Source organism: Nicotiana tabacum, chromosome 24, assembly GCF_000715075.1.
Source record: "Nicotiana tabacum cultivar K326 chromosome 24, ASM71507v2, whole genome shotgun sequence".
In the NCBI taxonomy this organism is placed as follows: domain Eukaryota; kingdom Viridiplantae; phylum Streptophyta; class Magnoliopsida; order Solanales; family Solanaceae; genus Nicotiana; species Nicotiana tabacum.
This window is the reverse complement of record NC_134103.1, coordinates 89,125,636-89,153,341: the sequence shown is the minus strand read 5'-3', so window position 1 is coordinate 89,153,341 and position 27,706 is coordinate 89,125,636. Positions and strand designations below refer to the sequence as shown.

The following is a 27,706-nucleotide window of genomic DNA, read 5'->3' as shown; positions in this document are numbered from 1 at the left end:
CACTTTCCAACTAATTAAGACACTCTATTTCATAATAATTAACCTACCAACTATACTCGTCCACATTGTTTTGCACTTTCTAAGTACAAAAATTATGTGACTGCTAGCTCCTACTTAATTAAACTAACTTCCAGTGTAAAGCCCTTCATTTTAAGGGTTTTTTAAATTACAAAATATAGTTGCTTTTAAACCAGTAGAGAATTTATAGTGTTTAGGAAAAAATTTCTTGAAACTAACTAATTGTGTGAGATTCTAATTCAGTACTAATGATCTTTTTCCCCAAGAACCTTCAACCACAATTGTCAAAATTATTGAATTGTGAGAAAGGAAAGAAAAAGACGTAAGAAACAAGTCATTAAGTTTGGTAAACTGTTTAAATCAGCCCGTACAGTAACTTATATAAAGCACATGGAGGGCACCTTCTCTATATTCCTAGGCTAACTAAAACAGGTCACATGATCCCATTTACCTACCCCTCAAAATTTGGCAAAATTAAAGCCATTCCTTATGGTCTAAGATTTAAATCATTGAACTATTTAATTAAGAAAAAGTAGAGAAGAGTAAAAATCAAACTCTCAAAGTAAGAATGAGAAATTAAAAAAAATAAAAAATAAAAACTTTGAATGTTAGAAAGTGAGAGGGAATTATAACGTGGGTACAACTGCGACAATTATTCACTCTTCTAATGAAAAGAAACAATTATTAAAATTGAAAGGAGTATTTAAGTTTCCGAGTGCAAATTCTTACTTCTTCACATAAGAAATGGCATTATCGATAAACAAAATAATTAAAAATAAAAGCAGAGTAGAGTAAACCTCAAGCAATAAGAGTAAACCCATAACAGCTCACATGATCCAATATTCACCAATCCCTAAAAACCTTGGCAAATTGGAAAAGCCATTACTCGTGGTCTAAATTTTAATTAACCGATGAACAATTTAATTAAAAATAAAATTCGAGAAAATTAAAAGTCAAGTAAGCACGAGTAATAGTACAAGACTAGTCGTAATAAATATAGTTCCTTGTGTAAGTAGCACAAATTAGAGATAGTCATATCAAAACGAATATAAGATTTTTAGTATCTTCCTTTGAATTCTCTCTCTTAATCAATCTACGTACATAATAGGAAAATCAAAAACTACTCTTATAATTTTTTTTTTTACAAAAAAAAAAAAAAAAAAAAGGAAGCATGAGTAACAAAAACTTTGAATGCATGAAAATGAGAGAAAAATGACAATTTGGTACCACTGACACAATTGTTTCACTTTTCTAATTAATGATAATGAGAAGAAACAGCTATTGTAATAGTATATAAGTTTTTTATAATACGAATATCAATACAACTTCTTACAAGATTCTGAACTTCCCCAATATTATTCTTTAGCAAAATGTACAGTTCAACTTTATAGGACCAAAAATTAAGAACAAAGAAAGTATAAATTGCAGGAAAAAAAAAAACATAAAAGTTGGTCCAAAAAGTAAAACAGAGAAATAATTAAATACTTCCAGTTCAGTGCAATAAACTCCCCTTCTTCATCATCTTCAAATTAAACACTCACATCACAGCTCCGGGCAAGTTGATACTTAACGGCGTTATTTCCGACGATAATTCCGCCGTCTCCAGGATTGTTCCCAAACGGTACATAAGCCGGACACCTCACATGTAAATGATAATGCCCAGAAGTAAACGTCCCAACTTTCCATTTCACACGACCGTCAATTTTAAAATCAAGCCAAACGCCACCGTTTTGCTGATCCTGTTTTAAATCTGGTCCATTATAAGGAGCAATCGGAACGTTATTACTAGAAACATACGGCGACCAAATATTAACGTCCTTATGACCTTGATAAACTGAAGGAATTTGAGTATAATAAGTAATTTGCTGATTATGATAATTGGCGTATACGTGCATTTTTTCGTAGTAAACGCCGATATTGTCGTTAGGGTTACGGGAGAAAATTGTGACTTGGATTGATGTGGAGAAGATATTGGGGGCGGAAACGTTGAAATTGAAGATGGTGGCGTCTTGTAGAATGAAACGGGGTTTTTTGGGTTGAAGAATAGCCCAGATAAGGAGGATTGTTAATAGGACAATGAAGAGGAAGATGAGAATTCCGGCGCAGAGTCGCCGGATAAGTTTTTGTTTTCTGTCCTTGTGGTGGGTGCATTCCTTCACTGACATGTTTGAGAATTTCCGGTAGTGGTGGCCGGCGGGAAGAGGTGTGGTTTTGGCGCGTGGAGCTGAGGAGTGTAGGAGAAAATTAAAGGGAAGGGAGTGGAAGTGAGGATTGGGTTATCTATATAGAGTGATAAGATGAGTGAGGAGTAGATGATGTGAATTGATTAGTGGTTCTTAGTAGTACCAGAAAAGAGTGAATATTAAAATTTTTATAGTTACATAGATATTATAGTTATAAATTTTAAAGATCTTATTATCTTGTAAAAATATTATTATAATATATTTAAACCCACTAAAATCATAATTTTTTTTTTTAATTTTTAAATTCCGTATCGATTCAAAATAGATAAAGAAAACATTAAGGATGAAAAAGACTTGAGTCTACTAAGTTCATGAGATTATAGTTGTAGTTAGTATTGAATACTTTATATTTACCTAAAATTTGCTTTACCTTAAATGGTTGCTTTTTGAATACTAAATAGCTACTCCGTTTATCTTTCTCTCCTTTTTAATATGCATTTTAACTCCCCCACCCCCAACCCAAATCCAATTATGAATTCATCATTTTAATGTAGAATCATGTATTAATATTTATATTAGGATAAATTATTTACATAATATATGATTTTTGAATCATTCGTGAATGTTGGATACTTTATACACCTTTTTTTTTTTTTCTTGTAAAAATGGTTAGTAACAAATGTTTAAAGTAATTTACAAGGTAATGCTGGAAAAGTGTGAAGAAAGCTTAAATGACACGTTTCTGTCGTAATTGGGGCCCAGTCGCGTTATGGGTTTCTCACCAGCTAAGGCCGGAAACAACTGTTGCATTTTCTAATATTCCAATGGGTTAAGGATCTACGGTCAAACCCCTTTATAATAGTCTTTTTTGTTTCGAATATATTTTTATGTTATAGTAAAGTTTTGTTATAAAGAACATTATAGCATAACATGAATATTGGTTCTGAAAATACTTAATTTTTATAGTGAAGTGGATGTTATGGAGAGGTATGACTGTATATGGGAATTATAAAATTTCGGTAGATAAATAATATAATTAATAAAATTAATATAAAAAGTATTACTGAGTTATACTGTTTAATGAAATAAAACAGCATGCAATGTGAGAAGCTACTTCATAAATTTAATCCTAAGTAACGTCACGATTGTCTTATACAACACTTTTAAATTTTTCATTCATGCAACGTTCTCCTTTGTTTTCCCCTTCCTTTTCTTCTTTATTCTTTCAAAACAGGGGAAGAAAAATATATAAGCTGAAAGGTTACATTTTATAATCCCATCATGTAAACGCTACGGCAAGATTAACAGGGTTAATTTTCACTAATCTTGTACTCCTTTCTATTTTTTAACTTAATTGATTTAACTACTCATGAATCCATACTGATACAATTAAACTCTTTAACCACTATCTTCGATTATAAGAGATGAACGGTGGCTAATCATTGTCACGAGCTAATATCACAACTGAATGTTTCTATTTTGATTAGTTACTAACGTCATTATCTAATCTCTAAGAAAATAACGCGCTCTACTGCATGAAAAAAGGTTTCATATAATGTAATAGTGAGGATAGTAACAGCCTAACATGGGTGACAATGAAATCTACCTAGTGCACTAGTTAAGAGTTTGTTTGAATTTAGTAATTTTAATTTAGATTCCATATATTATCGAAAATTTACTAAATTAATATAAAAATTAGTTTAATTAAGTTCAGTAAATCAAAAAAATTATGATAAAATTTTAAATTCGAACCGATAAAATTTAAATTTTAGGTCGAAAGAAATATACCATGTATTATAGACAATATAACTCGAATAATGCAGCCGACCAAATGGGGAATGGTGCGATGGCCCTAGCTTTGGAAGGTATGACACAGGTTGACAAATATGATGACAGAGAAGAATAAAGAAGAAGAATAATAGCCAAGTTTTGTCTAAGTTTTTTTTGGGTCAAAAGTAATTTTTTTAACTAAAAGTATTTTTTTTTAAAAGTTAAGATATCTAGTCAAACTTTTAGATGGAAAAAAATATTTTTTGAGTAGAATTAGAAATAATTTTTGAGAAGCAAAAAAAGATTGCTTCTCCCCAAAAAAACACTTATTTGAAAAATATTTTCGAGAAAAATAAACTTACAAACACTTCTTGAAAATTTAATCAAACACTAATTGATATTCAAAAATATTTTTTAAAATAAGCTGATTTTATAAGTGTAGCCAAACAAGCGATAAGAATAAGAGTTTGTATGATATATTAATCATGGAATTGAAGAAAAGCTTATTAGCAACCATTGGTCAATTTTAAACATCATTTTCCTTGCATGATATTCCACCACACCTACAATTTCTCAAAGTTTTCCCCTACTCACTAACCTAAAGCTCCGTAATAGTCTATTCAATAATCAAATGAATCCACTGACATATTGCTTCTGTTATCCTTGATTAGAAATTCTTGGCATCTACATGTGAATAATTATGGTATCGTCGTTTTTACATTTTGCTGGTACTACTCTTTTGATTTGATTATAAATGATTCACCATAGGATTAATTAAACCGAAGATAAAGAGAGAAGTTTTTTTAAAATAAAACAAAGAGCAGGAGATTAAGTTGGCATATTTAAGAATTATATGAATGAGAAATTTTCCTTTGAAAAAAAAAAGAAGAAGAGGTAATCAGCTGGTAACTGGTAAGATGTTCTAAATCAAAAGACTCTAAATATATCAGAAGAAGTTTTCTTTTTGCTTTTTCTTTATTAATTGGTTGGTTTCTACTAACGAAAGTGGTATCCATATTAAGTAGGTAAAAATAGTGGGTAAAAACTTACTCACACTCAGTATTTATTTTAAATTATAAAATTATTTATCATAATTAAGTAATATATTCAGATGAGAATTTGTATTAATTAACTAGCTAAGAGATGGGTGATGGAGAACATATGGGTTGGAGAAAATTCTATCAGTAGAAATATTACACAATTCAGGCAATTTTAGCGATAACAGCGGTTTATTCACTACATACAATTACCTTCAGCTAACTTGTAAGTTTATTGGGTAATCAATTGCTGTTGCCATTAGATAAAAATAGAATTCTTGAAATAAGGAAATTCCCTAACATTCATATGACACATGGTAGAAAAAAGTGCCCCTAGCTTCAAGTAGTGGCTTAGCTACCCCTTTCCAAAGGGTGTCTGAAAAATTATAATATAGTTATGTGAAAAAAACCACGTGTATATATTATATATTAATTTTTTTGGCTTCTTATGTGTATAATTCTTTAATTATATTTTGACTCAGTTTAGCGAAAATGCGACTACATTACTGCCTTCAAGTTAACTAGTAGGTCATGTGCATGAAGTTGAATTCCTCCGGTTGATTTTCAGAGGCAAAATCAGTATTTGAAGTTTATGAATTCAGAATTATAGTTCGTTTACATTATTTGGTTCTAAATTAATAATTTATATATATTTAATGAACTTGTTAAAACAAATATAAGCTTTGAGTCAAAACTAGTAGGTTCAGCCGAATCCGTATCGGGTGTGCTATGTCTGCCCCTAATGATTCTCTTGGAAAAGAAGAACTAGTGCTGGAAAAAGCATGAAGCAGCACAGAGAAGCCAAGGATATGCCCCACAAATACCATTTTATTGTCATTTTTTTCTTTTGTCTGTTAACTTATCTAAGTATATGCCGGGAGGAAGAGTACAAGCTATGGGTTCGGCCAGTCAAAATCATGTAGTTGTCTTAAAATTTTTATTGAATATGTATAAATTATTAATTTTGAATTTAATAGCTTAAAAAATTTAAAATTTTGAACCCATAAATTTTAAATACCGACTCCGCTTACGAGTATAAGCCCATTTCCCACAAGAATTTCAAAGTTCACCCTTATCATTGTAATGTCCAGATTTTAAATGTAAAAGGTACACTTTTGGGCTCTGACACACCTTCCTTAGAAATTTCATTTATTTGTACTTGTAAGAGGTCCTTAACAACATCTTCCTTGAAGTTTGAGCTCTATTATAATCCAAAGTACTATACAAAAGTTCAGAAATTTCCTTAATTCTAGTCATCCTATCCAATGAGGGAGATACACGCACTAGCGGGGCAGACGTAAAATTTAAATAATGAGATCAATTAAACTCATAACTTTTAGTGCGAGATATAAATTTATATATAAAATTTTATTAAAATTATAAAAATAATAGATATAAATGTTTACCCGAAAAATCGGATAACGTTAAATTTAGATATGGTTCTAAGGGTATGCAAATTTCTTTGATATAAAATGACGATACAGGTATTTTTGCTGTAAAAATGGAAAATGATGGAAGGGGAGACTGAAAAATATTAGAAGAACAAGCACAATGAAATCTTAATGTCCCTTCCCTATTGCAGTCTATCTCCCCTTTTATAGTAGAGGGTCACTCATTTATTTGTAACAACATAAAATAATACATATAGTGGAGAACCCATGATGGTTTGTCTCTCCCCTGATTCTCGTCAAGATTCTCTCCCTTGGTGCGGTTGTAACGAATCTTGTCTGCGAGCTCGGCACTGACTCGAGCTTGGTGCTAGACCGAATCCCCAGTCTTAGTTCGAGCCCGGTTCTGCCTTGGAGTATCGATATTCGGGGCCCGTATCAGTCGTCGTTACCCCATAGTCCGATTCGGACGCGGGCTCGATAATGATATCGAGTTTTGCGGTTGATTGGTCTTATAGCTCAAAGCTCGACGTCTCTACTTCGAAATTCGTCCGAGCTCGCCATGCGGATACCCTTCGATTGAAACGTCATTGTCTCGACCGGTCTTTATGACTGAGAATCGGTTTTGACCGTACACAGATAGTCCCTTCGTTTCTCGGAAAGGATGTGGCGAGGAACGATATGATTTCCCTGCGGCTCGGATAAATTTATGCCGACGTTTCTATCGAACCCGATTTCGACATATGTGATGGTTGTCCCATCGGCTCGGTTTTACCGAGGCATTTAATGTGTGTCAGACGGTGGTCGGCCACCGCTGATACCGAACCATCAGGCCTTAGCCTATAAATAATCTTTCCACACAACTTTTACCATTTTGCGCCTTCTCTTCTTCCAGACTTTCCTATTTATCCTCTCTACTTTGCTGCTACTGGGCTGTTCATACCAGAACTTTGGTGCTGTTTATTTCTTCCTTTGCACTCTTTCCTTCCAAATCAATGGCGAAAACTTCCAAAACTGTACCTCAGAAGGAAAAATCCTCTTCCTCACGGCCGTCTGATGATAAGGCGCCGGTGGAGCCGTCAGTTCATGACTATGTTCCTGGCCCGTGCATTTTGAAAATCGATTTTAAGGTGGAGAACCCTTCCTCCGTTCCGGGTCGATGTGAATATGTATCGATGTATATATGCTCTATAACGGAGGATCACCTCGAGGCCATCTGAAAAGACTGCAACTGGGGTTCCGAGGTCGTGCTGCAAATTCCGTCTTCGGATGAGGATGCTACCACTCACGTAGAGGGATTTTTAAGTATTTACACTTATCCCTTCATACTGGGACCCGTCGACCCGGTGATTATTGATTTCTGCAAAAGGTATCAAGTCACCCTTGGCCAAATCCATCCCTCTTTATGGCGTATAGTGATCTTATTGTGCTTCTTCTCTATCAAAGCCGGAGGGTTGGATTTTTCTCTGAACCACCTCATTCGACTGTATCAGCCTCAGATCTTTCGAGGACTAATCAGACTTCACCGTCGGGCATCGAAGGCATTGATGTCGAGCATCGATGAAGACAAGGATCGAGATTGGATGGGTCGTTATATCCGAGTGAGGACCCGTGATATCATTCCGGAGGAGAAGATGCTGTTCCCTAAGGAATGAAATTTTGACCGTAAGTGATTTTTGTTCACTTTTCAGGTGCTTTTCCGATTTTTTCTGATGTTCTTCCCTGATGTTCAGCTGCCCCTTGGATGCCACAAGCGGTGCCCGACCTCGAGGACTGGGTTCGGAAGTTGGCCTCGACCTCCTCTTACACCGAGCGCGCTTGGCGAGATTTGAAAAAAGGCAGATGGAAGGCCAAGAACCATGGTGAGGTTTGCTTCTTGTTTCCTTCGAAGTATTCTTTGCATTCTATTCGTTACCGATTTCCTCTTGTGCAGGTGCAACCAGGGATGTCGTTTTGAGGCCTTCGAGCGGCGAGGAAAGAAACAAGTCCCTGGTCCCTAAATAGGGGGAAGATAAGAAGTGAAAAGCTTCCTCTCGGTCAGAGGATCCCAAGCCCAAAACTCGCAGGGTGAAGAGAAAAACAATTGCCCTTTCGATTGACTCGGTCCAACGGCTGAGAGAAGAAGAAGAAGAAAATAGCTCCTCAGCTTTGGTAGTTCGGTCTACGGAGGCCATCGAGATTGCCAGAGCTCCCGAGCCGATGGTGGCTGTACCTGTCGGGGTTGTTCCCGAAGACCAGAATCTCGACCGAAGTACTCCGAGCGATTTGCTCGGGGCTATGACAATGGGTGATTCGCCTTCTCTTCCATCTTTTTCTGAGGAGGCGCTGAAGGAAGCTCGAGAATTGAAGACTCCTGATATCGGCGCAGGCTCTGGTGCAGGGGATCCTTTCAGGGATTGTTTTACTGGAGTCGACGATGGTTCCGATATCGGTGACGCTTCTCTTTTATTGGAGGAGGCTCAGCATTTCATTACTCGGGTAATGATTCTTCCATACTTCGTTTATTTGTTCTTTTCCATACTTGACTCGTGTTTCTTATTGTGCAGGCCATTGGTAGGTTTCGAGCTGATTTTAGCCAGTGCGAGGCCGAGCTCCGGAAGGTCTCAGGTGAGAGAGATGCCCTGCGGCTTCTTTGCAGCCAAAAGGACGAGGCTATAAAGGACCTCCAAGCGGATTTGGCTAAGGTCCGTGAAGAAGGGGTCGAGCTCGATAAGCAGGTGAGCCTCATTTTGTTAAAGTATGGGTCTGACTCAACCGTGGAAGTTAACCCTTCGTTGTCTCAGTTGCAGCAAAAGATCGAAAAGATCGGTTACTTCGAGAAGAAGTCGATCAAATCCGAGCTGAATGCAATCGGTGGAAGGAGACCCTCGACCGCCTGGGAGCGGAAAAAGAAACCATCTTAACAAAATTATTATCGGCCGACGTTCAACTTTGAAGTGTCAAGCAAAAGGGGTCGGTTCAAGCTAAGAAGATCGAGGAGCTTGAAATACGACTTGCTGAGGCTAAGGCGGAGGTTGAGTCGTCGAAAGTCTTGGCGGATAAGTCCATTGCTGTATATCAGGTTGATGCTGAGGCTGCTCAGATGGAGGCTCGGGAAGCGGCGAAGACCGCCGATACTCGAGCTCATTAGGTTTCCGAACTTGCTAAGTATAGGTCTCGGAGGGAGACCCTCGAGGATATACACGCTCGAGGTTTCGACCTTACCGAAGAGGTAAAAAAGGCAAAAGAGCTCGAAGCGGAAGCTTAAGCCTTGGCTTCTGACGATGATGATGATGATGGTAGCAATAGCGGATCCGAGGACAGGGAAGAGCTCGACCGGGAAGCTTAGTTTCTAATTCTTCATGTTTGTACATTAATCTGGTAGGCAAAATTTGTATATACATGTATAATCAGGTCGACTTGTTTTTGTTTTGTGAAGACTTTTAATCGAATGTTGACCTTGTAGTCTCTCTGATCGATCAGATTTGTAGCCCTTGGGTTTGCTTGTTGAGTCGATGATTCAAACTTTGAAGGAACATATTCCGTAGGTGTAATGTAATGGTTGAGTTAATGTAAACTCAGAGTAAAACTAGCTTATTAGCCGTCGAGCGAATGTTTTGAACTTGAAATATTGTAGCCCGTAGGCATAATGGTCGAGTGAGTACTTGCTTGAACTCGGAATAACAGTAGCCCGTAGGATTAATAATCGAGTGAATATTTCGAACTCGAGATAATGTGGCCCGTAGGCGCAATGGTCGAGTGAGTGTTTCGAACTCGAGATAAAGATAACCCGTAGGCTTAATATTCGAGTGATTATTTCGAACTTGGAACGAAAGTAGCCCGTAGGCTTAATGGTCGAGTGAGAGCTTGCTCGAACTCGGAATAACAGTAGCCCATAGGTTTAATGGTCGAGTGAATGTTTCGAACTCGAGATAATGTGGCCCGTAGGCTTAATGGTCGAGTGAGTGCTTGCTCGAACTTGGAATAACAGTAGCCCTTAGGCTTAATATTCGAGTGAATGTTTCGAACTCGAGATAATGTGGCCCGTAGGTTTAATTGTCGAGTGAGTGCTTGCTCGAACTCGGAATAACAGTAGCCCGTAGGCTTAATATTCGAGTGAATGTTTTGAACTCGAGATAATGTGACCCGTAGGTTTAATTATCGAGTGAGTGCTTGCTCGAACTTGGAATAACAGTAGCCTGTAGGCTTAATATTCGAGTGAATGTTTCGAACTCGGAATAATGTGGCCCGTAGATTTAATTGTCGAGTGAGTGCTTGCTCGAACTCGGAATAACAGTAGCCCGTAGGCTTAATATTCGAGTGAATGTTTCGAACTCGGAATATAAGTAGCCCGTAGGCTTAATAGTTGAGTGAATCTTAATTCTGGTTGAACAATAAATCTCAGGTCATTGCACATGTGTTTATGTTTGGGCCAATCTATATGAGCGTGGTTCATTTTGACCATTTGACTCTTACAATTTTTTCTGTGTGGAACCCTATTGTTGTGAGATGATTTTCTTGCATCTGAACTCGATGTATTTGAGGGCCCTGATGCCCCCCCGGTATTCGAGGTCTGTCGGAAAGAGGCCTCGGATATTGTTGAAAGTGCAGCACGATCGATGGTTGCCTCATTAAAAACCTTGCCGAAAAACCCATTTGGGAGAAAACCGGTCTAAGGGAAAAAGAGTGCAACGCGTGCTCTTGATCGGAAGATCTTCTTCAGCTCTTGTTCGGACTTCTGCATGGGTTAGTTAGATGAATATGGAAAGGTCGTGCCTTAGCAGTAGTACCGTTTTAGATGTGATACATTCCAACTACTTGATAGCTGTTTGCCGTTTATGATGCCGAGCCTGTATGATCCTTTTCCAATGTTCTCGAGCACCTAGTATGGTCCTTCCCAATTTGGCCCCAATTTTCCTTCGTTTGGATTCCGAGTATTGATGGTGACCTTTCTTAACACTAAGTCCCCGGGCTTGAAATGGCGGAGTTTAGTTCTTCGATTATAATACCTTTCAATTCGTTGCTTTTGGGCGGCCAGTCGGATGAGGGCAGCTTCTCGTCCTTCGTCCGATAATTCAAGGCTGGTGTTCATGGCCTCGTTATTTGATTCTTCTGTCATGAATCGAAATCTGGGACTAGGTTCACCGACTTCGACTGGTATCAATGCTTCGGAACCATATACTAAGGAGAACGGGGTCGCCCCCGTACTGGATTTTGACGTTGTTCGGTACGTCCAAAGGACTTCGAGCAGGATTTCTCTCCATTTTCCTTTCGCGTCGTTCAATCTCTTCTTTAGGTTTTGAAGAATAGTCTTGTTCATTGATTCGGCTTGACCGTTCCCACTGAGGTGGTATGATGTTGATAATATCCTTCTTATTTTGTGATCTTCGAGGAATTTTGTGATTTTGCTGCCAACGAATTGCTTCCCATTGTCGCATACTATTTCGGCGGGTATCCCGAATCGGCATATGATATAATCCCAAATAAAGTCTATGACTTCTTTCTATCTTATTTTCTCGAACGCCTGCGCTTCAACCCACTTAGAAAAATAGTCAGTCATAAATAAAATAAATTTGGCTTTACCTGGGGTTGACGGCAGAGGGCCGACGATGTCCATCCCCCATTTCATGAATGGCCACGGGGATAGGACCGAGTGAAGTTGCTTCCCGGCTTGATGGATCATTGGCACAAACCCCTGACATTTATCATATTTACGAACAAATTCTTTCGCATCTTTGCCCATATCGATCCAATAATACCCCGCTCTGACCAATTTTCAGACTAATGTGTCGGCGTCGGAGTGATTGCCACAAGTGCCCTCGTGTACTTCCCGGAGGATATAATTGGTATCTCCCGGACCCACACATACCGCCATCGGTCCATCAAATGTTCTTCAATATAGTGTTCCGTCCGCAGCCAACGTAAATCGAGCAGCTTTAGTCCGTAGGGCCCTGGAATCTTTAGGGTTTGAAGGGAGCTTTCCGTTTTTTAAGTACTCAATATACATGTTTCTCCATTCCCAAGTTAAGCTAGTAGAATTTATTTCGGCGTGCCCTTCTTCGATTACCGATCTTGAAAGTTGGATGACAGTCCCCGAGCTCAAATCACCTACCTCGACCGACGATCCCAAATTTGCTAGAGCATCGGCCTCATTATTCCGTTCTCGAGAGACATGTCGTAGGGTCCATTGTTTGAAATGGTGTAAGGTGATAAGCAGTTTGTCCAGATACCTTTGCATCCTACTTTCTCGGACTTCGAAAGTTTTGTTTACTTGACTCACCACCAGCAAAGAGTCACAGTGCGCCTCAATGACTTCTGCTCCCAAGTTTCTAGCTAGTTTGAGACCTGCAATCATGGCTTCATACTCGGCCTCGTTGTTAGTTAACCTGATAGTTTTAATAGCTTGCCTAATAATGTTACCCGTGGGGGGTTTTAAAACTATGCCTAACCCGGACCCCTTTATATTCGAAGCACCGTCCGTAAAAATGATCCATACCCCGGACGATATATCTGATTTCAAAAGGAGTTCCCTTTTGACTTCGGGTATGAGGGTTGGCGTGAAGTCGGCCACGAAGTCTGCCAAAATTTGAGACTTGATGGCCGTGCGGGATTGATATTCGATATCGTATCCACTGAGTTCGATGGCCCATTTGGCCAATCGGCCTGATAATTCGGGCCTATGTAAGATATTTTGGAGTGGGTAGGTGGTTAATACGCTTATGGGGTGACATTGGAAATACGGCCTTAACTTTCTAGATGCGCTTACTAGGGCAAGTGCCAATTTTTCTAAGTGCGGATACCTAGTTTCCGCTTCTCCTAAGGTTCGACTCATGTAATAAACAGGAAATTGCGTACCTTGCTCTTTTCGAACTAGGACACTACTCACGACGACTTCCGATACCGCCAAGTACAGGTAGAGCTGCTCGTCCGCTTTCGGAGTATGAAGCAGTGGCGGGCTTGAGAGGTATCGTTTCAATTCCTGTAATGCTTGTCGGCATTCCGGCATCCAGGCGAAGTCGTTCTTCTTTTTGAGTAGGGAGAAAAATTTGTGACTTCGATCCGATGATCTTGAAATGAACCGGCCTAAGGCTGCAATTCTTCCCGTTAACCTTTGTACAGCTTTCACAGTGTCCACGATGGTGATGTCTTTGATGGCCTTGATTTTGTCGGGATTGATCTCAATTCCCCGATTTGAGACCATGAAGCCGAGGAACTTGCCCGAACCGACCCCGAAAGCACATTTTTCGGGGTTGAGCTTCATGTTGAATTTCCTCAGAATCTTGAACATTTCCTGTAAATGGGCCAAATGGTCCTCTGCGCGCAAGGACTTAACTAGCATGTCATCAATATAAACTTCCATCGTTTTATCTATTTGTTCTTTGAATATTCTGTTTACTAGGCGTTGATAAGTAGCTCCTGCATTTTTTAGCCCGAAGGACATTATGTTATAACAATATGTTCCATATCGGGTCACAAATGAAGTCTTTTCCCGGTCGTCCGAATTCATCTGAATTTGATTATACCCGGAATAGGCGTCGAGAAAGGTGAGAATCTCATGGCCGGCCGTGGTATCGATCATACGATCGATGTTGGGCAGTGGAAAGGAATCTTTGGGGCATGCTTTGTTCAAATCCTTATAGTCCACACACATTCTAAGTTTGTTTCCTTTTTTTAGGTACAACAACCACATTGGCTAACCATTAGAGGTATTTTACTTCCCGAATGGACCCTATCTTGAGAAGTCTGGTTACCTCGTCCTTTATGAATGCGTGCTTTTCCTCGGACTGGGGCCTTCTTTTTTGCTTCACCGGTCTGAACATAGGGTTCAAGCTTAACTGGTGCGCCGTTATGTCCGGCGGGATCCCTGTTATATCTAGATGGGACCACGAAAAACAATCGATGTTATTTATAAGAAATTGAATGAGTTTCTTCCTGAGTTCGGGGCTCAAACCCATTCCCAGGTATACCTTTTGTTCGGGCCAGTGTTCGTTCAGTACGATTTGCTCCAGTTCCTCAATTGTTGATTTGGTGGCATCGAAATCATCGGGGGTTATGAAGGATCGAGGGATCCATCGATCATCATCGTCCTCTTCAACATTTTTCTTACCTGGCCGGGTCGAAGCCGATGTCTGTGATTGCTATTTGGCGCTCTGCTTTGAACCTGATCCTTTCATTGGTGAAGGTGAGGATATTGATTTTGCTTCTTCGACGGAGAACATTTCCTTTGCGGCCGGTTGTTCCCCGTACACTATTTTGATACCTTCTGATGTTAGGAATTTGAGGACCTGGTGTAGGGTCGAGGGTACGGCTCTCATGCTGTGGATCCACGGCCTTCCGAAGAGGGCGTTATATCTCATATCACCTTCGATCACGTGAAACTTTGTTTGTTGGATGGTTCCGGCTACGTTTATCGGTAGGGTAACCTCGCTTTTAGTGGTTTCACATGCCATATTAAATCTGTTTAGAACCAGAGTTGCGGGTATGACCTGATCCTGTAGGCCGAGCTGTGCTATGACCCTCGATCTGATGATATTGGCCGAGCTACCTGGATCAATTAACACACGCTTGATCTTAGTTTTATTCATGAATACGGATATTACCAGCGCGTCATTATGGGGTTGGATGATTCCCTCTGTATCTTCATCACTGAAGGATAAAGTCCCTGTGGGTGCATGATCTTGGGTTCGAGATCCCTTCACAATCGACGTTTTAGCGTGTTTAAGCATCGGTCCCTGGGGGGCATCGACGCCGCCGACGATCATGTGAATGACGTGTTGCGGTTCTTTTGGCTCGTTTCGCTTACCGAATTCCTTGTCTCTAAAATGGTTCTTCGCCTTATTGCTCAGAAATTCCCGAAGGTGCCCTTTATTAAATAAGCGGGCCACTTCCTCTCTTAGTTGCCTGCAATCTTCTGTTTTGTGACCATGGGTGCCATGATATTCGCACATTTGATTGGGATTCCTTTGGGCAGGATCGGTTTGCATGGGTCGAGGCCATCTGGTGTCTTTGATGAGTCCGATGGCTGATACGATGGCGGATGTACCAATGTTGAAATTATACTCCGATAGTCGAGGGATTTCTATAGGATCTGTATATTTATCAAAGCCGCTCTTGCTCATAAGTCCCCGAGAATTTTCTCCCCGATCAATCCTTCAGTTGTTCCGAACCATGTCACGTGCTGAACCGTTGTTCATCCGATCTGTGTCGTACGGTTGGTGTCGATCTCTGTTCGACCTTCGTTCTCTGTTGGTTTCCCTTTGATTTTTAGTGGTTGTGTGGTTCTGACGTACGGGCCCATAAGGAGCTCCCAATTGATCATCTTCGACCCTGATTTTTGATTGGTACCGGTTGTGTATATCTGCCTAAGTTATTGCAGGGTACTCGATTAAATTTTGTTTCAGCGGACGTGACGCTGTCGAGCTTAGCCCGTTCAGTCCTTGGGTGAAAGCTTGTACGGCCCAATCGTCTGTGACCGGTGGCAAGTCCATACGCTCTATTTGAAATCGGGATACGAATTCCCTCAGCATCTCGTTACCCCTTTGCTTTACTTTGAAGAGGTTCGATTTTCTTGTTGCAACCTTTATGGCACCAACATGTGCTTTTACGAACGAGTCCGCTAACATGGCGAAAGAATTAATGGTATTCGGCGGTAAGTTGTGATACCAGATCATCGCTCCTTTTGCGAGGGTCTCTCCGAACTTTTTCAACAACACGGATTCGATTTCATCATCCTCTAAATCGTTTCCTCTGATGGCGCATGTGTAGGAGGTGACGTGTTCGTTAGGATCGGTCGTACCATTATATTTGGGAATTTTGGGCATACGAAATTTTTTGGGGATTGGTTTTGGGGCCGCGCTCAAGGGAAAAGGCTTTTGTATGAATTTTTTCGAATCGAGCCCTTTTATCATTGGCGGAGCCCCCGGAATTTAATCGACCCTAGCGTTATACGTTTTCACTTTTTTGTCGTTAGCTTTGACTCGCTTCGTGAGTTCCTCGAGCAATTTAGCAATTTCAGGAGCAATCCCCGATTCCTGCTCGTTTGATTTCACTAGGGCGGGTTCCATTCTGGGTGTGACTTCTCGAAGAAGCGGATTGGAGTTCGGCCTGCTTTGTGTATGGGTTCGGCTCTGCAACTGAGCTATCGCTGCTTGTTGGGCTTGCAATATTTCGAAAATCATATGCAAGCTGACCCTGATTTTCCCCGTGCTGTAGGTGTCTCGGGCTGTGGATCGAGCACCGCCCTGAATGCTCCTCTCTGGTTCAGAACGCTGATTCGCTTCTAGAGCTATTTGCGAATTGATATCCAGTGGTACTTCGGCTCGACTTTCGGGCTCTTCGATTCGAGCCTCGTTGCCGTTGTTAGGTAGCCTTTCGGCCCTGGGCACCAAGTTGTTGGCTTTATCTTGAAGGCCGGCTTCGAGGTCGATAGGTAGAGCCATGGATGATTCGAAGTTGTAAGCTGGAGTGCTCTGTAGATTTATATCAAACAATCACCGTTACCCTTAGCCCCATGGTGGGCGCCAAACTGTTTACCCGAAAAATCGGATAACGTTAAATTTAGATATGGTTCTAAGGGTATGCAAATTTCTTTGATATAAAATGACGATACAGGTATTTTTGCTGTGAAAATGGAAAATGATGGAAGGGGAAACTGAAAAATATTAGAAGAACAAGCACAATGAAATCTTAATGTCCCTTCCCTATTGCAGTCTATCTCCCCTTTTATAGTAGAGGGTCACTCATTTATTTGTAACAACATAAAATAATACATATAGTGGAGAACCCATGATGGTTTGTCTCTTCCCTGATTCTCGTCAAGATTCTCTCCCTTGGTGCGGTTGTAACGAATCTTGTCTGCGAGCTCGGCACTGAGTCGAGCTTGGTGCTAGATCGAATCCCCAGTCTTAGTTCGAGCCCGGTTCTGCCTTGGAGCATCGATATTCGGGGCCCGTGTCGGTCGTCGTTACCCCGTAGTCCGATTCGGACGCGGGATCGATAATGATATCGAGTTTTGCGGTTGATTGGTCTTATAGCTCGAAGCTCGACGTCTCTACTTCGGAATTCGTCCGAGCTCGCCATGCGGATACCCTTCGATTGAAACGTCATTGTCTCGACCGGTCTTTATGACTGAGAATCGGTTTTGACCGTACACAATAAACTCATTAACTTTAAAAGTATAATGAGTTCAATACTAAAACCTTAAAAGTTAAATAAAAAAAATTTAAATTCTGAATTGCTACTGTGCGCTCGTAAAATAAACTTTTTCTTGACATTTTCTGTTCTTATGTTTTTCAACTCTCTTTTTACCATTTTTCTTGCTTTCCCAATATAAAAGCTGTCCTTTCAGACGGAACTTCTAGATTACTGCTTTCATAACGGGGCAATGTGAATAGTGAAGGGGAATAAAGTGGAGCCAGAAATTAATAAGAAGAATTTTAAAATCTATTACTAGAATGTCATACCTAAGATTGACATGTGACCTAAAGTAAATTTTAACCACTTTGTCAATTTTACTAGAATTTTCCTTTATATAAAGGTGAATTCAATAGTTTATATATAACCTAAAAATATATATATTTATCTTATTTGTCTATGGGGTAAAATTGGTTTGTAACAGATGGTCGAATGGTAGCATGACACGTGAAATCGAAGGTAAGAAAGAGGCAAGACAAACAACAACCGATACCGGACACAACAAATATAATCGATATCGGGTAAATCCCGAAGGGAACATAGTTAACGGGAGGAGATCAAGGTTTTGCCATCGGATAGCATTCAATAATAAAATATTCTCTAACATTAAATGAGCGACCGTTGCAAAGAATATTTGTTTTCATGGCCTGCCATTACATATTCATCAATGACTCTTTTATTATTATTTAGGAGGACATTGATCCTAGGATCTTGTTTCCCTAAATAAAGCTATAAATAGTAGGCTCAGCAACCATTATAGAAGAGGCAATTTTCTGCAGACATAAGCTACGTTTGCTTTTGCTCTCAATTAAACAACTTTATTTGTACTTTATCATTGCTTTTATTTTTTTTCCTCGGTGGCATTACGCTCGGAGCCAGGCTTGTCATCTTTTTCAACTTCAATTGCTAAATCTCATTTTTAGTCTTATCTCTTTATCATTTTCGGATCAAATCAGTTCACTTGTATATAAACTACGTAACAAATTTAACTGTATTACGGATAAATAATTTGTATAATGTAATTTTTCAACGAAAGTAATTCAACTAAATCTCTTTCCCCTGCCTATTTCCACCCCTTGAATAAATTGATTTGTGTTAGGGGAAGAAGAGAAAATGACTAAAAGATGATGGAAAAATCTAGCAAACAGAGGAAGTCCAAGTTGAAGGGTTGGGGAAAAAGTAGATATGGAAAATGAAAGGAAGGATATAAGGGAATCAAAGGTGAGTCATACCTAGGTGTCGCTCGTTGGTCTTTTTCACACATTTTAGTGCCTTTTTGAATCCATAAAAGAGAACAGTAAAAAAGCCCTTCTTATTTGACATTTGAGGACTTGAATCATTAAGGTGTTATTTAGCTATCATGAGAATGGAGACCTAACATAATGAATAAAATTAAATGCATCGTAAAATTAATACTATTAAATAACTTCATAACACGACAAGCAATTCGTTTTTTTCTTTTTTCTTTTTAAGCATCTAATATCTCAAGCTCAGCGAAGTATGTCGGCAAAGCTCCTTAAGAAGTGAGCTTTCAATTTAGGAAAGGGGCCACATTTAACATTTAATTCAGAATGTATACGAACTTTTTAGAGATGTTTCGCGTAGGTTACAATATGGAAGAGGAAAGGTGTTCTGTATTGTATATATTAGAAAAGGAAAAACATACTACTTCATATAAAAGAGAAAAAATTCCCCTTTTTCACTCCACCTAACTTTTTATTAGTAGAACTGCCTAAAAGTTAGCGAATTTAACTTGAATTTGAGAAGTGCTACATATTTGTGAAAAGTAAAAAGAGTTCCCGGCAATAACATAGCGTTTACTCTAAGGCCACCAATGACAAAGAGCTAAAAGTTATACATACTTATTGAGACGGCTAAGTAGTGAGCACGTGGCAAGCATGTGCGTTAGTTAGTAAGTTAGGCAATTTTAATTATTGTTAGAAGGTTGTTAGATCAGTAATGAGTATTAGTTAGATAGTTAGTGAATATTTTAGCTTTGGTATAAATAGGTGTATATTGTACAGATTTCTCTCAGTTGAAAATGAGAATAACTGATTCTCTCTCACTCGTCTTCTTTCTCTATTGATTGTCCTCCATAGCTGAAGCTCAGAACTCAGCTTGCATAGCTGTGTAGATCAGTTTTGTTCATGGTATCAGAGCAATGAGGCCAATAATATAGACCTAAGCTCATCGATCTCAACTTAGTTTCCGCATTTCGCTTTGATTCTGTAGTTTTATCTTCATTTCTGTAATTCTAGGGCACGAATTGAAGAAATCATAAAATGACGACTGTTGATAGTACGTTGCCAAAAAATCTAAGTCACAATCATCCTCTATTTCTACACTCAACGGATAATTCAGGAGCTGTCTTAATCTCACTGCAGTTGACATAATCAGACAATTATTCTGTGTGGAGCAGGATAATGCGTATCGCGATATTAGGACGCAACAAAATAGGATTCATTGAAGGCACCTGTAAGAAGAAAGATTACGGTACGAATTCGACAGATCTATGGGATAGATGCAATGCGATTATTCTCTCGTGGATAATAAACTGTGTATCGAGTAATTTGCTGAGTGGAATCTTGTATTCTTCGAATGCATGTGCTGTTTGGAAGGACTTGAAGGAGAGATTTGATAAGGTCAATGGCTCTAGAATCCTCCAGTTACACAGAGCTATAGCCACTACAAATCAAGGAACAAGCTTAATTGTAACTTATTTCTCAAAATTGCGTGAACTTTGGGCTGAATTTGACTGTTTGGCACCAACTCCTGGTTGTGATTGTCCAAAGTCAAGTGAGTATGAGGTTTTTCTGCGTAGGCAAAAGCTATTGCAATTTCTCATGGGACTCACTAAGACATATGAACAGGCACGTGAGCAGATCATGATGATGGATCCACTTCCAATTGTGAATAAAGCCTACTCTATGCTGATGGAAAGAGAATGCCAAAGAAGTATGTCAAATGCAATAGTTCATGGTGACAATGCTGAGATAACAACCCAGTTAACTGATGGTAGGCTATAATCCCGTATTTTAGTCACTTATTACACTCTAATTTACTGCACTTTACTTATGTTGATTCCGAGCTATATAGATATTGTGGCATGAATTCATACTATTTTGGAGTTTTGAAGTCTGAGTAAAAGCCCAAGAATTAAGTTGGGACCGTGTTCGGGAATCAACGGATGATAGTGCAGTTTAAGAACGAAACAAAGAATCGAGCAAGCATACTGCGCATTGGCCAGTAAAATGCACATAACGTTTCGCTCAGAAATCCGTTTGGGATCCATAATATATCGTTACAAATCTATTTAAAAGAGCTACAACTTTCATGTTTTACACTTTTCCAAATTCCCAACGGATACCACCCAGGTGCGCGATCGCGCACTGGGCCTGCACTTGGGGCAGAACAATGTGCAAAATGTGCGACCAAGTGTGCGACCAGGTCCCCAGGTGCGCGACCGCGCATGTCCTATTCGGGAAGAGTCCTATTTCGCTAAGAAAAGGGTAGTTTCATCCGTTTTTATTTTGGGAGCGGATTAAATACCCCAAAATACCATTTTAGAATAACTTTTGACATATTTTCGACCTAAGAAGGCCAAGGAGGCTAAGGAGGAGTTGGAAGAACACAAGCACAAGGATTTCATCATTCCTTTCTCACTGAAGATCCAGGTTTGGATTGAATCTATGTTTTCCTATACTTTAATTACATTTGTGAAGTACTTCTCCATGTCTATGGAGTAGATCCTTTTGGGTTTTGATGGATTTAGTGTATTAATGATTGTTTGTGGATTATAACTCTATTTTTATGTATTTGAATCATTTTTGAAAGATTTAATTATTGCATCTATATTCACTTATTCTTGTAATCGAAAGAGACATAACTTGTGATATCTTTGCATTATATTGTTGGTTGGGTTCATAGATTCTTCTAAGTAATCGAAAGAGGCTAGTTGAATCATTGATTAAACCTAGTTAGGAGGATAATCGAGAGAGGTTTTTTTAAAGACCAATCCATTACGGATTCTTGTATATCTTCACAAAGCTTAAATTGGTTCATATTGTAAGGTTGAGACTTAATCGAGAGAGGAGTTTCTACTAAACAATTGTACTGATAACTAAGTGAATTCGAGAAACTCATTTGAATAGTAGAAGTGAATTATCTAGAGTTAGATTCCGAACAATTATCTTGCTCCTATCCTATCAACCCATATTTTTTCCCATTGATAACTTCCTTGCTTACCTTTGTTGTAATTGTCATTAGTCAATAGCTTTAGATTCTTAGTTAATTGTAGTTAGAAATCATAGAAATCTCCATTTTTGATCCTCCTGGATCAACAATGAGTTAGGAGAGTTGTTTAAAAAGGTCATGTCTATGTGAAGTGTAGTTTGATTGCTCGAGGACGAGCAATGATTTAAGTGTGGGGTGTTAATGGTAGGCTATAATCCCCATATTTTAGTCACTTATTGCACTCTAATTCATTGCACTTTACTTATGTTGAGCTTTAATTAGGCGTGTTCTGCACTTATTGTGTGTTTTATGCCCTGTAGGAGTGGTTCCGATCTATATAGATGTTGTGGGATGAATTTATGATATTTTGGAGCTTTGAAGTCTGAGTAAAATCCCAAGGATTAAGTTGGGATGGTGTTCGGGGATCAACGGATGATAGTGCATTTTAAGAACGAAACAAAGAATCGAGCAGACATACTGCGCATTGGCCAGTAAAATGCACATAACTTTTCGCTCAGAAATCCGTTTGGGCTCCACAATATATCGTTGGAAAGCTATTTAAAAGGGATACAATATTCATGTTTTTTACTTTCCCAAATTTCCAACTAATACCACCCAGGTGCATAATCAAGTGCACGATCACGCACTGCGCGCACTTGGGGCAGAACAATGTGCAAAATGTGCGACCAAGTGCGCGAGCAGGTCCCCAGGTGCGCGACCACGCATGTCCTGTCCGGGAAGAGTCATATTTTGCTAAAAAGGGTAGTTTCGTCCGTTTTTGTTTTGGGGTAGATTAAATACCTCAAAACACCACTTTAGAACAACTTTTGACATATTTTCGACCTAAGGAGGCTAAGGAGGAGTTGGAAGAACACAAGCACAAGGATTTCATCATTCCTTCCTCACTCAAGATCCATGTTTGGATTGAATCTATGTTTTTCTATACTTTAATTACATTTGTAAAGAACTTCTCCATGTTTATGGGGTTGATCCTTTTGGGTTTTGATAGATTTAGTGTATTAATGATTGTTTGTGGATTATAACTCTATTTTTATATATTTGAATTATTTTTGGAAGATTTAATTGTTGCATGTATATTCACTTGTTCTTGTAATCGAAAGAGGCATAACTTATGATATCTTTGCATTATATTGTTGGTTGAGTTCATTGATTCTTCTAAATAATCGAAAGAGGTTAGTTGAATCATTGATTAAACCTAGTTAGGAGAATAATCGAGAGAGGTTCTCCTAAAGACCAATCTATTACACATTCTTGTATATCTTCAGAGATCTTAAATTGGTTCATATTATGAGGTTGAGACTTAATTGAGAGAGTAGTTTCTACTAAACAATTGTACTGATAACTAAGTGAATTCGAGAGACTCACTTGGACATTAGAAGTGAATTATCTAGAGTTAGATCCCGAATAATTATATTGCACCTATCCTATCAACCCCTATTTTCTCCCATTGATAACTTCCTTGCTTACCTTTGTTGCGATTTTCATTAGTTAATAGCTTTTGATTCTTAGTTATTTGTAGTTAGAAATCATATAAATCTTCATTGTTGATCCTCCTGGATAGCAATTAAGTTAGAAACTACAAGAACACTGTTTAAATCCAATCTCCGTGGATACGATATTATACTATACTATCTTTGACTAGCGAGCACAATTAAAGTGTATATTTTGCGCCGGTCATTAACAACAAAAGGATTCAATACTTAGAAGCCTAGGAAGAATTATAATATGTTCTATGATTACTGCAAAATGAAAGAGCATACTAGAGAGGGATGCTATAGATTGATTGGTTACCCTGATGACTTCAAGTTCAAAAAGAAGTTTGGAAGAAATACAGCTCACAGGCAATGACAAGGGAACCTAAACCACGTGCTGTAGCAAAAAGATGATCAGTGAACCAAGATGCTTTTAAGGTTCCTCAAATTCCACATTTCATAGCAGAACAGTACAACCAGATACTTAGGTTGCTCAATATGGAGAATATACCAGAAGCCTCAGTTAATTTGGCAAGTAGTATTAATGCTTTCTTTTTTTTATGATAATAATCATAAATGGATTATAGATATTGGGGCTACAAACCATATGGCTTCTAATTTGGACATAGTAGAAAATAAATTGGAAGTTGCTGGAATACATATAAAGAAAGTACACTTGCCTAATGGAGAGGTATCAGATGTGACTAATATGGGATCATGTAATGTAGCAAATGCAGGAAGAATTGATAATGTATTATACTTACCTGAGTTCAAGCATAATTTGTTGTCAGTGTCTAAGATCACAAAAGAGATAAATTGTTGTGCAATATTTTACCTTGGCTTCTATCTACTTCAGGATCTTTGCAGTAGGAAGGTGAAGGTGATTGGTAAAGAAAGGAGAGGCCTTTACCTATTGCAACAAACTATTACTAGAAATAATAAAGGGATACTTAAAGGTTTGGTTGCAAGGCAGACTTAGACATTGGACTCTAGCACAGAAGGCTTGGACATGCTTCAACAGGAGCACTGAAGCATCTTTTTTTTCATTAGCCTATGATGATTGTAAAAGGAAGATAGACAATTGTAATGTGTCTCCTCTAGCTAGACACTGTAGGCTACCATTTAGCACAAGTAGTAACAGAGTTGAAGATGTGTTTCACTTGTTACATATTGATGTATGGGGACCATATGTTGTGCAAACTTTTGATGGCAATAAACCGTTTCTGACAATTTTTGATGATCATTCACGAATGACTTGGGTAAACTTGTTGAAATTGAAAAGTGATATATTGATTTTACTAAGAAATTTTTTGAAGCTAGTTTAGACTCAGTTTAATTGACAAGTCAAAATTGTTAGAACAGATAATGGGACATAATTTATAAATGAGGCATGTAGTAAGTTGTTCCAATAAAATGGAATCATTCATCAGAGGATATGTGTTTACACACCTCAGCAAAATGAAATTGCTGAAACAAAGCACAGGCATGTGCTAGAGATAGCAAGGGCAATGAGGTTTCAAGGGCACATACCTCTGAGTTTTTGGAGACATTGTGTGCTTGTAACAGTGTATGTCATTAACAGGTTACCATAAAGTGTATTAGCAGGGAAAAGTCCTTTTGAAGTCTTACACAAGAGGACGCCAAACATTGAATATATAAGGACAATTGGATGTCTGTACTTTGCAAAGAGAATGAATGTTCATGACAAGTTTGCAGCTAGAACAACGACAGCAGTTTTAATGGGTTATTCAGAAGTCACAAAGGGTTACATCCTATATGATTTATCTAAGCAATATTTTTTGTGAACAGGGATGTTATCTTCAAAGATCCCTTGTTTCATTTTAAATATAAGAAACAAGAAAAACCATATCTATTTGTAGACATGGAGTTTGCAGAACATGATACAACAACCAACTCACCAACTGACATTCTACTAAATTCCCTCAACATTGAGGAGCAAGGTGTTCTTGATGATATTACAAGGACAATTGATGAAGAAGAAGGCATGACTTTGACAGATCATGTTCACCACTAACATTTTACTAATGGTGAGACAGAACAAGCAAGTGATGAAGTACAAAACCATAATGAAGTGCAAATCCATGATGAAGATGGTACTAGGAAGTCTACCAGAGACAAACGAGTACTAGTTTGGATGACTGACTATGTGACTGCGACTGCACTAGATCAGTTACCTAAACCTTATTCCATTTGCAATTATGTATTTTATGATGGATTAAAGCCAACCTATCAGAGTTATTTGGGAGCTTTCTCAGTTGTTGTTGAACCTAAAACATTCTATAAAGCGTCCAAAGACAAGAGGTGGATTGAATCTATGAAGGCAGAAATCCAAGCCTTAAAAGACAACAAGGCATGGGAATTAGTGGCACTACCAGCAGGAAAGACTCCTATAGGTTGTAGATGGGTTTACAAGGTAAAGTATAAAGCAAATGGTGACATTGAGAGGTTCAAGGCACACTTGGTAGCCAAGGGGTATAGCCAGAAAGAAGGTTTGGATTGCCATGAAATATTTTTTCCAGTTATGAAAATGGTTACTGTAAGAGCAGTGATTTCTGATGCAGTAATTGAAAGGTGGCATATACATTAAATAGATGTATATAATGCCTTCCTTCAAGAGGATCTCTATGATAAAGTGTACATGAATTTGCCTGAGGGATTTGCCAGCCAGGGGGAGAATGAAGGCAAGGTGTGTAGGCTTGTCAAATCCCTATACGGGCTGAAGCAAGCAAGCAGTGGAATGTCAAGTTAACCGAGGCATTGATTCATCAAGAATTTGTGCAAAGTTCTCTAGATTATTCCTTGTTTACAAAGAAGCAAGACAGTAAAATAGTGGTCATCCTTGTATATGTGGATGGCATGCTAATAACTGGTAATGATCTGATGCTTATGGAAGAAACCAAGAAGCAATTACATCAGCCTTTCAAGCTTAAAGATTTGGGGGAACTAAAATATTTCTTGGGCATTGAATTTTGTAGATCTCACAAAGGAATTATGATGAATTAAAGAAAGTATAGCTTGGAGCTGATATTAGAAATGGGATTGAGTGCATCTAAGCCAAGTTGGACAGCTTTGGATTGCAATTAGAAGCTCACAACTGCTGAACTAGATGAGATCACAAGATCAGGTAGTGATGAGCCACTAGAAGACAAGAGACTGTATCAAAGGCTGATTGGCAAGTTGTTGTATCTAACATTGACCAGGTTGGACATTGTTTTTGTTGTTCAGACACTTAGCCAGTTCATGCAAAATCCAAAGAAGTCACATCGGGAAGCAGCCATAAGGGTAGTCCAATATGTAAAAAGGGAACCAGGATTAGGCATCATGATGAGCAGCAACAAGAAGAACACATTGACTGCATTATGTGATGCTGATTGGGCATCTTGTCCAAACTCAAGGAAATTTGTAACATGATTCATTGTGAAACATGGAGATTCATTGGTTGCGTGGAAGTCTAAAAAGCAAAGTAAAGTATCCAAAAGCTCAGCAGAAGCAGAGTATAGGAGCATGGCCTCAGTGGTTTCAGAGCTGGTGTGGCTAATAGGGGTGTTCAAGGAGCTGGGAGCAGAGGTAGAATTGCCAGTTTTGCTGCACTTTGACAGTAAAGCTGCATTGCAGATAGCAGCAAATCCAGTATATCATGAGAGAACAAAACACATTGAAATAGATTGCCACTTCATTAGAGAAAAAATTCAAAAGGGGTTGATCAAGACAGTACATGTAGGATCAAGAGATCAACTGATAGACATACTCAATAAAGGGCTTGCAAGACCACAACATAAGTTTTTAATGTCCAGGCTGGGAGTGCTCAACATCTTCGCACCTACCAGCTTGAGGGCGAGTATTGAGATAGCTAAGTAGTGAGCACGTGGCAAGCATGTGCGCTAGTTAGTTAGGCAGTGTTAATTATTGTTAGAAGGTTGTTAGATCAATAATGAGTATTAGTTAGATAGTTAATGGATATTTTAGCTTTAGTATAAATAGGTGTATATTGTACAGATTTCTCTCAGTGAAAAATGAGAATTACTTATTCTCTCTCACTCGTCTTCTTTCTCTGTTGATTGTCCTCCATAGCTAAAGCTCAGAACTCAGCTTGCATGGCTGTGTAGATCAGTTTTGTTCACTATAAACAAGTTTTGAAGAAACTTGTCCTCGTGAACGTGAGAAATGAGCTTGAAAGCAAAACTGACGAATTTGTGCCTCCCCTGGGCACGAGATATAAGTGAAGTTCACTTTGGTCTGGAATCAAGCTTCGTTTTATGTTTTCATAATGACATTTCGTTGTTTGTTTCACTTTGTTAATTCCTGCAATAACTAATTCGTTGATTGTAGCATACTTGGCGTCTTCAACTCACTAGCATATCCTTGCATCCAAAGTAACAATAATGTGCGAC

At 38.8% G+C, this 27,706-nt stretch overlaps 3 protein-coding genes across 3 annotated transcripts; 2 read left to right on the top strand and 1 right to left on the bottom strand.

Annotated features, from left to right (window-relative positions):
* Positions 1-1,297: 1,297 nt before the first annotated feature.
* On the bottom strand, positions 1,298-2,329 carry LOC107780116 (NDR1/HIN1-like protein 1). Its single transcript, XM_016600639.2, has one exon. The coding sequence runs from the start codon at positions 2,181-2,183 to the stop codon at positions 1,548-1,550; it is 636 nt and encodes a 211-aa protein (XP_016456125.1). The 5' UTR covers positions 2,184-2,329; the 3' UTR covers positions 1,298-1,547.
* A 5,501-nt stretch (positions 2,330-7,830) lies between these two features.
* LOC142178524 (uncharacterized) lies at positions 7,831-9,851 on the top strand. The gene is made up of 3 exons (XM_075248246.1): positions 7,831-8,874; positions 8,943-9,113; positions 9,180-9,851. Exons 1-3 carry the CDS (start codon positions 8,596-8,598, stop codon positions 9,297-9,299), a joined length of 570 nt encoding a protein of 189 aa, XP_075104347.1. The 5' UTR covers positions 7,831-8,595; the 3' UTR covers positions 9,300-9,851.
* Positions 9,852-19,991: 10,140 nt separating this feature from the next.
* On the top strand, positions 19,992-26,726 carry LOC142178297 (uncharacterized). The gene is made up of 9 exons (XM_075247628.1): positions 19,992-20,583; positions 23,882-24,045; positions 24,151-24,250; positions 24,345-24,553; positions 24,725-24,807; positions 25,104-25,297; positions 25,352-25,804; positions 25,907-26,001; positions 26,400-26,726. The coding sequence occupies exons 1-9, from the start codon at positions 19,992-19,994 to the stop codon at positions 26,724-26,726; spliced, it is 2,217 nt and encodes a 738-aa protein (XP_075103729.1).
* Positions 26,727-27,706: the final 980 nt, after the last annotated feature.

Coding starts and splice junctions, on each gene's coding strand:
- LOC107780116 (XM_016600639.2), bottom strand. CDS start 2,183: ATGTCAGTGAAGGAATGCACCCACCACAAGGACAGAAAACAAAAACTT.
- LOC142178524 (XM_075248246.1), top strand. CDS start 8,596: ATGGTGGCTGTACCTGTCGGGGTTGTTCCCGAAGACCAGAATCTCGAC. Junction 8,875..8,942: donor CTCAGCATTTCATTACTCGG/GTAATGATTCTT, acceptor CTTATTGTGCAG/GCCATTGGTAGGTTTCGAGC. Junction 9,114..9,179: donor GGGTCGAGCTCGATAAGCAG/GTGAGCCTCATT, acceptor TCGTTGTCTCAG/TTGCAGCAAAAGATCGAAAA.
- LOC142178297 (XM_075247628.1), top strand. CDS start 19,992: ATGCGTATCGCGATATTAGGACGCAACAAAATAGGATTCATTGAAGGC. Junction 24,046..24,150: donor ATGCAGGAAGAATTGATAAT/GTATTATACTTA, acceptor TATCTACTTCAG/GATCTTTGCAGTAGGAAGGT. Junction 25,298..25,351: donor GACAATTGATGAAGAAGAAG/GCATGACTTTGA, acceptor ATGGTGAGACAG/AACAAGCAAGTGATGAAGTA.